At 41.6% G+C, this 11,904-nt stretch overlaps 1 protein-coding gene across 1 annotated transcript in view; it reads left to right on the top strand.

Annotated features, from left to right (window-relative positions):
* The window catches only part of kcnh5b (potassium voltage-gated channel, subfamily H (eag-related), member 5b), a 199,083-nt gene that overhangs the window by 142,660 nt on the left and 44,519 nt on the right, over positions 1-11,904 (top strand). The window contains 1 exon segment of the mRNA XM_062440543.1: positions 9,677-9,873. Coding sequence (XP_062296527.1) covers positions 9,677-9,873 — 197 coding nt within the window.

The following is an 11,904-nucleotide window of genomic DNA, read 5'->3' as shown; positions in this document are numbered from 1 at the left end:
TTATTACTTTTTTTCTGCAGTGAAAATATTGAGCAGAACACATTAATCATTAATCAATATGTCAAACATTTACAGACTTATTGCATCACTATAGCACCCAGAAATTATATTTGTCTAGCGTCTGGAAGCGAAAGTATTCAAATACTATTAGTAGTGATATTTCTATTACAATAATGACTGCTAATGCTGCTGTTGGTTTTGGATATCGGTGTCACGGCAGCTGTATAAGTGTCTCTATCCACTCAGTTATGCTCTATAATGGCTTTACAGGGGTTACAGCAGCATCAGCACACCAGTTGTAAGTAGAAGCCTGAGATGCTGCTTATTGGACCAGCGTCTGGCTAACTGCAACACGAGATAAAGCAACACACACACGCTCGCCCACAGGTCATTTTCTCTCTCTGTTGATGGGGATAGAGGCCACACAGGAAGGGAAGGAAGGAAGGTAGAAAGGAGGAAAGAAGGGAGGAAGAAGGATGCAAGGGAGGAAGAAGGAAGGAAGGATGGAGGGGAGGAAGGAAGAAGGAAGGAAGGATGGAGGGGAGGAAGGATGAAGGAAGGAAAGGAGGGAGGAAGGAAGGAGGGAAGGGAGGAAGGATGATAGGAGGGAGGGAGGAAAGAAGGAAGGAGGAAGGGAGGGAGGGAGAAAGGAAAAGAGGAAGGGAGGAAGGAAGGAAAGAAGGACAGAGGAAAGAAGGAAGAAAAAGTTAGTGCGAGGAAAGAAAGAGAGAAAGAGGGAGGGAGGAAAGAAGGGAGGGAGGAAGGAAGGAAGGAAGGAAAGGAGGGAGGAAGGAAAGGAAAGAAGGAAGGGAGAAAGGAAAGGAAAGAAGGAAGGAAGCATGGAGGAAAGAAGGAGGGAGAAAGGGAGAAAGGAAAAGAGGTAGGGAGGAAGGAAGTAAAGAAGGAAAGGAGGAAGGAAGGAAGAAAATGGGATGGAGGAAGGAAAGAGAGGAATGAAAGAAAGAGAGAAGGAAGGAGGGAGGAAAGAAGGAACAGTCAAATCAACGGGGTCAATTTGACCCAGGAAGACAAACACAGGTTTATTATTGCACATATACAGGATAGGTTTGTACTTACTAGCCTGATATTCAGCAGTTAAGTTCTCTGATGGTGATGCAAGTTTTTAAGGACTTTTCTTTTTTTAAGCTTTGGTTTCTTTATGGTCTTACAAGAGGCTGAGATCAGATTTTTGCAGAGTATTACAAAGTGCCACAGCGTGTCAGGATGATATAGGAAAAACAAACCGTGGCAGTAAAATAAGTGAGGACAGATTTATCTACAGTTGTTTTATCTGCCACAGGTTTCCCAGCACGGGCTCATGATGTACAGTGTGATTACTTACACGGTATAAATTCAGAAAAAACATGGGAGTTTATTTTGAATGGGAGGTGGAAACACAGTCTTACCAACAACACTGTGAATTGTGTTTAGACTTCACTAAAGTTCTCTATAGTAAATCTAGTGATCGCAGGAGCTCGGGGGAAAAGTGACTGAAGACAGAACATGATTGAACTATGTTTGATAAATAAAAGATGTGACTGAAAGGTGGATTGTTTGTTGGATGTAATTTTGGTAACTTATCATCCAATCAGCACAGAGACAAATCACGTCAAATTCTAGGTTAAATAGTGAACATAACTCTGACATATAATAGCTTTTTAAGTTGATATGTTTAACTTATTTCCACATCCAGCAGTCCAATATTCACTCTCTTTTTCACCCTCCTGTTGTCTCCCCGGGTCAAATTGACCATCTCTTTTGACTCTTCCTTCTTCCCCTCCTTCCCTCTTTCTTTCCTTCCTTCCTTCCTTCCATCCTTCCTTCCTTCCATCCTTCCTCCCTCCCTCCTTTCCTTCCTTCCTCCTTTCCTTCCTCCTTCCTTCCTTCCTCTTTTCCTTCCTCCCTCCCTCCTTTCCTTCCTTCCTTCCTCCCTCCCTCCCCCCTCCCTCCTTACTCCTTTCTTTCCTTCCTTCCTCCCTCCCTTCCTCCTTACTCCTTTCCTTCCTCCCTCCCTCTTCCCTCCCTCCTTCATTCCTTCCTTCCTCCCTCCCTCCCTTCCTCCTTACTCCTTTAATTCCTCCCTCCCTCCTCCCTCCCTCCTTCCTTCCTTCTTTCCTTCCTCCTCCCTTCCTCCTGTCCCCACCCGAGCCAAACACATTATACACTGACAGATCAGACACTGTTGTTATATAAAATGGATCAATATTGATTTACAGCTGCTTAAAGTAAATCATGTATTTATTTATTCCTACAATAACTGCATGGCTGATGACCTTTTCACTGCAAAATGCATTTTTGGCAATCGGCTAGACTAAAAAACAAGGCTTACTTTGTTTGTTGCAGGCCAAATTTTGACCTTTGTTGTAGCTTGTATCTTGAACCGTAGCATCTGCAGATTAATGTCATACCCGATATGTTATTATCCGTTAAAGTTAGGCACAATATGAGACGAATAAATCCTTGTTTTTGTTATTTTCACCTCCCTCTTGACTGCACACACCTGGTGAAGATCTGCAGCATACCGAGTGCACCCTTATAGTTAATAACCTGTTAAATGTGAATATCCTGAAGCTGACCCTGCTGCTCTCCAATCCAATTGCAAGTAGAGTAAGAACAGATTTGATAAAACAGCAGCACTTCATACCAGCACACAACAGACGGCAACAAGGGTTTGTTTTTGCACCTCATGCACAGTGTTCAAGTGTGTACATCAAACCCTGTCAGGCAGAATAATATGAGCGATGGCTTCGGTTCTGGGTGAGTAATCAGCAGCATTATAACGCCTGGCAATAGGGGGTCAAGGTGCCAGTGTATCCATCTCCACCCACCCAATCATAACTGGTGTTTTAACCTCGCTGTATGTGTCACAGTCGGCGCACACAGCCGTCGCCAACACCACCGCCACCATCACCATCACCATCACCAGCCCCTTGGCCCGTGTGACCGCGTCCATATCCACACGGCTAATTGGCGAGAAGCTGCCGGTCTCCTGGGAGCTCGTTCCAGACGAGGCCTGCTGCATGAGCCTCCGTCGAATGTGTTCGGAGAGGACGGGGCCCTCGGGGGGCGCAGAGGAGGGATTGTCGAGATGAGATCCACACACACACACACAAGCTCACAGTACACACACACACACACACTCTGTCGGCATTTTTTTTGGGATAGTATGTTGAAAGCATTTTACGTCTATTACTCAGTGTGTTTTGACAGCTTATGGACACTGCACTGCTTTTCGTCACATCTTATCCGGGTCAGCTGTCACAAAAATGCTGAGCTGATGGTAGTTGCAGGTTTGACTCAGATTTGAGTCCTGATCAGGCCAGATTTGACTTTCTTTTTTTTTTTGGTGCCTATTACAGCAACAGCATCACCAGAGGCAAAAGCAGGATAGAAGCACCAATTATACTCCATTTAATACTTACTAAAAAAAACTTTTTACATGATGTTTTTATCTTGTACTTCATGTTTTTTTCTACTTTATATCTGATTTTCGTTAAAACTTTGTCACAGCCTATAAATTCAGACTGTTGCTGTTTAAAAAAACGTCTTCTCTCAGTTCAGTTTCTCTGCATAACACTCAGCAGCGTTTGATGACATATGACACATGTGATGCTGCTTATAATTAGTCTTCATCCTCTCATTATTGTCAGAACAAGCATGGCGTTGCCCGGGAGACGCTCACAAGTGTAAACATGCGTTCATCTGCTGTGGGTGATTAGCATGGGGAATTTATGCTGGCAGTTGATAAGTCAAGTGTCCAGGTGGCTTCACTTGGTTTGAAACCAACGAGAGGAAAGCAGTTTAATTTGAGAGGGTCAGTGCTCACAGCTCCACAAGATTTTTTGTTATTGCCAGAAAAAAAGGAGTTTAAATAACTTTTAAAACCACATTTACTCCAGAATGAGTTCTCTTATCGTCGAGATTATTGACTTTTACAATTACACTGATTCAAGTGTAAATGGCTCTGACTCTGAGCTTTGTTGTGTCAGGGCCAAGTCGTTCAGCATTTTATTGCAAAGTACCAGAAATGGGCCAACCTCCCTGCTATTGTAGAGAGAAAGAAAACATTCAGTGTCACTTGCAAACAGTAAAAAGCTCTGTGCCTGAGAAGTACCAACATCAGAGCCAACATGCTCACCACAATATATTATAGCTTTGCAAGTTACAAGGCAGCTCTGCCACACACTTCAATCATCTCTGAACGGCTGCATATATATATGTAGATCCCCCATGAAGTTAAGACACTGGTGATGGTGATTGCTGATGAGACTGAAGAGAAGATGGCAGATGGGAATAGACTGCAGATCCTGTAGAGAATGGCGGAGATGGGGAGGTGGTGTGGCGCAGGAACAGCTGTATGACAGGACTGAAGCAAAGAGAGAGAGGCACATTTAAACGGACCGCTACAGGATGATCGGCTCAGGCTGAAATGTGGCGTTTTGCTATTGGTTGCTGAGATTGACAGGTGACTGGCAACTATTGAGATAACGCCCTAGACATAGAAATATAGGTAATAGATGAGCATGCTTGAAGGAGGCAGAAGTTACCAGTTATGCCTGTATGTTTTACAGTCTTCTGACTGAACTTTCGCTAAGCTTCATATCAACAAACTGCTCTTCTGATAAACAGATTAATGAACTAATACATACAATCTTACCCATCAAAATGTGAAAAGATCAATATGTTCACTTTACACAGGTTTTGGGAGTTTAATGTTACATATTTAACAAAACACAAAGTAAAAAAGAGAAGAGAAAAGTTATCTTTCCAGGAAAAATCCCAAAAGAAAAGAAGAACTAGCAGAATTGCAAAATATACAGTAAAATAAGAAATAAAGTTACTGTCTAGTGAAGTGAAAATCCTATTTTTTTTATCTATTAATACATTATTTATGCTTACTCTGTATATATACATGTATATATAGTACGTATCTATATATACATCTAAAATCTAAGTTTCCAGATTGTAAAAGAGCACTGTTCTTTACTGCCTTATCTGCTAGTTTAATTGCATTGTCTTCATAGAATAATATAACTAGACATTGTCAGCTGTAAACCAGAATATGAATCCATTGATTTATTCCCTGGTTAGAGCAGCTTGTATGGAGCTTAATAAGTCAAAGCCAGAGTCCATAAAGTCCATAAAACCACTCGCTGCTGCCCATGAAACTTATTTAACTCTTCTTATTTAGATTTTGGCAGCTGGAGTCAGAGGAAACTGTTTAGAGGGATTTTAGTGAGTAAATCAAACTGTGTCTCACTGGATTTTAACCCTCCTGTTGTCCTCAGGTCAAGGAAGGACAGGAGGAAGGGAGGAAGGGAGGAAGGAAGGAAGGAAGGAAGGAAAGGACTAAGGAGGGAGGGAGGTAAGAAAGGGGGATGGAAGGAAGGAAGGAAGGAAGGAAGGAAGGGAATAATGAGGGAGGAAATGAGGATGGAAGGAAGGAAGGAAGGAAGGAAGGAAGGAAGGAAGGAAGGGAATAATGAGGGAGGAAATGAGGATGGAAGGAAGGAAGGAAGGAAAGGAGTAATGAGGAAGGAAGGAAGGAAGGAAGGAAGGAAAGGAGTAAGGAGGAAAAAGAGGAATGAAGTAAGGAGAGGAGTAAGGGAGGTAGGAAAGGAGGAAGGAAGGAAGGAAAGAAAGGAGTAAGGAGGGAGGGAGGAAAGGAGGAAGGAAGGAAGGAAGGAAAGGAGGAAGGAGGGAGGGAGGAAGGAAAAAAGGATGGAAGGAACAGAGGATAGAAGTATGGAAGGAGGAGGGAGCAAAGAAAGAGGGAAGGAGGGGAAGAACAAAGGAAAAAGTAAAGAAAGAGGGAGGAAGGAAGGAAAGAAGGAACAGTCAAAAGAGATGGGCTCAATTTGACCCGGGTGGACGACAGGAGGGTTAAACCCTTGGGTGGAATTAAAGAGCAAGAACTATTTTGTTCAGATGAGCAGTAATAGTTACCAAAATCTACACAGATGAAGAAAACAGCCACACAAAGAATCTGACTTCTATTAACAGAAATGTCTCAAATAAATTAAACACACGCTGTTTGATCGACAGGAAGGAACTGTACCAGCGTGGTGCTGCTTTAAATGTCAAAGAGGTTTTATGATAAAAGTTCAGGAGGAAAGGTCTTCATGTTCTCCTGATCTTTCTTCCTCACAGCGGTGTGCACTTTCACAGACAGCTCTCCAAAAAAAACCTCTAAAGCAAGATGTATTAATCCAGTCATTGAACAATCCTAATGCAGTTTGTTCAGCTATACACTCCTCAGTTAACCACTATTACTTGAACACTCTGCACAGCATTGATTCACAGTCGAGGGCGCCACATCACACGGCTGTAAGTCAAAGTTTTTCCTCTTTCCTTTCATTACACTCGGACTGTGTTGGAGCTCAGACTGATGAAACAGCTGTAACCTTTTTTTTTCTGTCGCTTCCCGCCTGGCTTTAGTGTTTAGTGATGGTGAGTCAGCAGCTTTGGTTGCTAAGGACCTGACCAGGTAAAGGTGTTGCTAAGGAAATGAAAAGAGAGGAGGTGTGTGTGTGGCATTTGCAGAGATGCAGAAGGGTTTATGATGATGTTTAACATGAATATAAACCCGACTAATATTGTAACATTACACAAAGATGACAGTCAACATTGATCTATCAACAAAAGTGGGACCATTTAACTCCAAGCTGTATTAAATCCATAAAATAATTCATAGTATATGAGGCACTTCAAACAGCTGCTACCATGTGACAGCTGTTTGAAGTGATGGAAGCAGTACTTCAGTAAAAGTACCAATACAAAAATACTCAGTTAAAACTAAAAGTACTGCATTAAAAATCCTACTGCAGTAAAACCACTGCAGTATTATGAGTGATGTAGTATGCAGTATTACAGTAAAGGACTGCAGTATTATGAGCGATGTAGTATGCAGTATTACAGTAAAGGACTGCAGTATTATGAGTGATGTAGTATGCAGTATTACAGTAAAAGTACTGTAGTATTATGAGCGATGTAGTATGCAGTATTACAGTAAAAGTACTGCAGTATTATGAGTGATGTAGTATGCAGTATTACAGTAAAAGTACTGCAGTATTATGAGTGATGTAGTATGCAGTATTACAGTAAAGGACTGCAGTATTATGAGTGATGTAGTATGCAGTATTACAGTAAAAGTACTGTAGTATTATGAGCGATGTAGTATGCAGTATTACAGTAAAAGTACTGCAGTATTATGAGCGATGTAGTATGCAGTATTACAGTAAAAGTACTGCAGTATTATGAGTGATGTAGTATGCAGTATTACAGTAAAAGTACTGCAGTATTATGAGTGATGTAGTAAATTGAGTAAATGTATTTTCCAGCACTGCAGAAGATTCTTTTCAGACTTTTTAAATATCCAACTGTCTTTCTCAATTAAACTATCACAGTTACTGTGCTTTAACTTCTGACTTCCTGTCTGGAAATATAGCATTTCTTCTTCTGTGGTTTCTTGTAGCTGTCAGACGGAATGAGAACAAACATGCTGCGAGGGTTTAAACAATGTCTTTTATAAAGATAATATTAAAAACATATTCCTTAGTGAGGCAGATCTGGAGTGCTTGGCTCTTTCCACGCACACAAAACACTCTGAAATGTGAAGCCATCTCTCTAAATTGACTTCATATACTTAATATGTGTGTCCAGAGGCCTCGTTACGATCCAAACAAAGCGCTTGTCAGGTCCTCTAACAGCGCCTGAAAAACCCTCTCCGATGGTATAATTGGGAGAGGCTCCATCCTGCAATTTTTACAACTTTCTGCAACAAACAATCCAACAATCACACCCACTTTACACAGCGATTGGCCAGCTGTAAGAGGTGTGAACGTTGGCAGAGTTCGCACAAACTGTTTTTTTTCATTCCTCACACAACGACTGACTTCACCTTCAATGTTTTCAAGGGGAGACCGTCCAAAATCATCCTGTTGAGAATACAAAAAGACTTTTCTTGGAGTAAACTGTGAGAGCAGACAGTGTGCTTTAGGAAAAGGTAGAAACACTTCAGCTTTTAGACGTGGTCAGACCTCTTCCCTCTGTTACTGATATTGGTTGAGCTCAGGGTAGTGATTCATTCAGCCAGGGGTCTGCAACCTTTACTATTAAAAAGAGCCATTTTTGCCCCTCTCACCAAATAAAATATGGGGCCGCAAAACATATTTGACCCTTAAAATGAAAGTAACACATCCAATAACGTTTTTTATATAGTTACTAAATGCACAGACTATAGTTTATATTGCATTTATGAAACTATAGTATAACTACAATAAAGAAAACTGTGGACATTTTATTGCTATTTGATATTTACCTGTCATAACAAAGGAAAACACTGGAAAACTATATACAGGCCTATTTGAGTCCTCCCCATATATGTGGAAAATGAATAAAATTAAAATACTTATATAGTACTTTTCTAGTCTTTTGACCACTCAAAGCTCTTTTACACTACGTGTCACATTCACACATTCACACACACATTTATACACTGATGACAGGACAGCAGGCAGCACACAGGAACTAACATTCACTCACTGTTGGCGCCATCAGGTAATTCAGGGTTAAGTATCTTGAATTGAACTGGTGCCACCCACTTATAATAAATAAAACTAAAATATAACTGCCTGATCGTTTAAGAGTAGTACCGCTGCATCCCACCAACATCTCCTTACCTTCAAGAAGGATGGATACATGGACAGTATCTTCTCTATCAGTACCATGGACGACCAGGATCTTTATGATGTGTTGAGCAGCATCACTGTGGCTGTCCTCCTGTATCATAGACTGTATATATAATGGACGTAACAGCCGTGACGTCACCCATTGGTTTGTGGACTGCTGCTTCGAGGCCAATAGTATCGGATCTGAGCAGCTCCATCTTGAAAATTTGAGGTGCATGTCGGGAAAAAAAGAACACAGATTCTACTTATATGGGCATCCGGAGGAGCAAGAGGACGGAGTGGGGGAGGTTGCGAGGGCTGGATCTACCACAGTCTACACCGGCAACCTGGTGATGCTAACCAAGTTAGCTGTTACGACTATAAACACAAAACTCCTGAAAACTGTCGGTGTGAAACAAGTTCACAGGCTATTTCCTGCAGTCTATCTGTCCGCCCTCCTGAACCTGTGAACCAATCAACCTGTCAATCACGACGTAGCCACGCCCTAATGCATACCCTGCTTTATCGTCAAATATAAAATCAGGGAGGCCAAAATGTCCCAAATGAACATCATACTGCATTGAAGAAGGCTTTAAACTAGCGATTGAGACCATAAACACATTTTGAAAACGTTTACTGAGGTTAGAAATCAAGTGAGAAGTTGGTGAATTCTCCATTGACTTGTATAGAGACGGAAGTCCTTTTGACACCAAAACGGTCTCCCCCTGGTGGCCTTTTGATAGAATGCAGTTCTAAGTTACTTCCGCGTTGGTCTCATTTCAGAGGACTGGAACTCCCCGCCTGTCCTGTATACATACAACGTACAAGAAGAATATATAAAAGCAATGGGGACTTACACATGAACTCACAAACTACAACTCTGTTCTCCTGACTTGTGCTTATTGTATCACCTTTACTAATCAGTAGTTGCATCGATATCCTCAAATCTGTTTACCCCCGTCAATCTCTTATCTTCCATTTCCTGTTTTCTGTGCTCCTCTCCTCAGGTAAAGGTGACGTGTTTGGTGACGTCTTCTGGAAAGAAACCACCCTGGCTCACGCCTGCGCCAACGTGCGAGCGCTAACGTACTGCGACCTCCACATCATCAAGAGGGAAGCTTTGCTGAAGGTGTTGGAGTTTTACACGGCCTTCGCCAACTCCTTCTCCCGCAACCTCATCCTCACCTGCAACCTGCGCAAGCGGGTAAGACACAAATACACTCTCACAAATATACACACGCGGACCTGAAAGTTTGACTCCATGGCCAAACAAAGGAGCACACATATGTTAATACACATAACTACATACAGTTTGTACACACATGATTATATTAAGGTTGGTATTCAGGCTGAATATCATTGTGTCATCACTTCATTATTCAATCTGCCATTGCCTTTTTTATTCACTGTTTTCTGTCAGTGGAAGGAAGGATGCATTAGCCACCATTTATGGCGCTTTTCCACTATATATTTCCAGCACTACTCTACTCGGCTTGACTCGACTTGGTTTTTTTGCGTTTCCATCAGGGATAGTACCTGGTACCTGCTACTTTTTTAGTATCTGCTCTGCCGAGGTTCCAAGCGAGCCGAGCCGATACTAAATGTGACGTCAACAGACTGCCGACCACTGATTGGTCAGAGAGTCACTGGAAGAATTATGAGCCGTCCCACACAAGAATCAAACCCGGCATTTTAAATACCGGCAACAGCGTTACAGCCATTAGTTTCTCTTCTCTTGCTTTGTGTGAGACAGAAAGCCACATACAGCAGCAAGTACACCATCGCCTCCATGTCCTCCATTTTTTATGTGTTTTGTGTCGCGTATAAAACAAAGTCGCAGCAGTTTCAACGACCCCGACCAAGTTGAGGAGGTACTATGAAGTAATGGAAAAGGTCGTTCCTGGTACCGAGTCGAGTCGAGCCGAGTAGTGCTAGAACTGTATAGTGGAAAAGCGCCAATAGTTAGCCTAAGTTAAAGACATTTACATAGAACGGCAGATAATGGCTTACGGTTTATATGTGCTGTATACAAAACAAGCTCTTAAAATAAATAGGTGAAGTGTTTTAAGGACAAGACTGATTAAGACTTCTCAATTTCCATCTTTCACATTTCTCATGTTTTTGTGGTTTATTCTGGCGAGCTTTATCATGGTTTTAACCAACTAGCAAAAAGGAGAAGGTGGGTTTAATTAAACTAAAGTTAAGAGGATAAACTTCTGCTGAACCTGGTGTGTAATGTTTTTTGGGCAGTTACAGTCCTGGTTGGTTGTCTGCGTTGTTTGCCAGCTAGCTAGTCCAGTTAGCTAACTCATAAGCTACCAGTCAACTGTGCTTCTTGTCTTTGGTTTTCTCAATAGGAAGGACAACGCATTTCATTTTACTGATGTTTCTGTGTCATCATTTGAGGCTAAACTGGTGTTTTAGAACCATAACAGGATTATATTTAGTACATAGCAATACAGTAGTTGGCGGAAGTCATGACGTAATTCAGGCTAGCTTCTGTAACGTGTGTTTCTTGGGTTTACCGTCCATATATCAGAACAAATTGGCTCCATTAAGGCTCAGCAGTGCGGATACCCATGACATCATAACTTGGTTTCATCCATATTTATCTGATTGTAATGTTTGTTGTCCTGCTGTGTGAACATGTGTAAACCGGTCAGTCCTCTATATCCTGTTACAGACGTGCCTGAACTAACTTGCCCATAATCTTGGTTTGTCTCTTTTGAGCTGTGAAAACAACAGAAATATTGATGAACCAATAATATCAGAGGGTTGGATCTTCCAAAGCTGGATGTCTTTTTGTTTTTGTTACATTGGCCAACCACATTGAGTACAAATGTTTATGGGATTTTCAATGTGGTTCTGAACACAGGAGTTTCTGTTTCCGTTCTGCTCTCTCTACTTCAGTGATTTTTTACTGAAATGCACCTTGGGAGTTGTAGTTGACTTGTCTCCTACAATACCAGTCAAAAAGTTTGGACACAATTTTTTATTTCAGAGAACACGAAGGTATATTATTATACCATATTTTCAAATCCCCGGAAACTAGGACCCTTAAGTGCAATGTATGCTTATGCCTTGCAATAAATCAATTATTTTGCACACCATGGACAGAGCCTCAGCAGATGAAAAATTATGTTTTGTCTCCCAAAATCCACCAAGGTGTTTGTCAGTGTGCACAAACTTAGACTACCGACTGTGACACTTTCTCTACCAGCTTGTTTTGCTGGGG

Source organism: Scomber scombrus, chromosome 19, assembly GCF_963691925.1.
Source record: "Scomber scombrus chromosome 19, fScoSco1.1, whole genome shotgun sequence".
NCBI lineage: Eukaryota > Metazoa > Chordata > Actinopteri > Scombriformes > Scombridae > Scomber > Scomber scombrus.
This window is presented reverse-complemented; position numbering and strand designations above follow the sequence as displayed.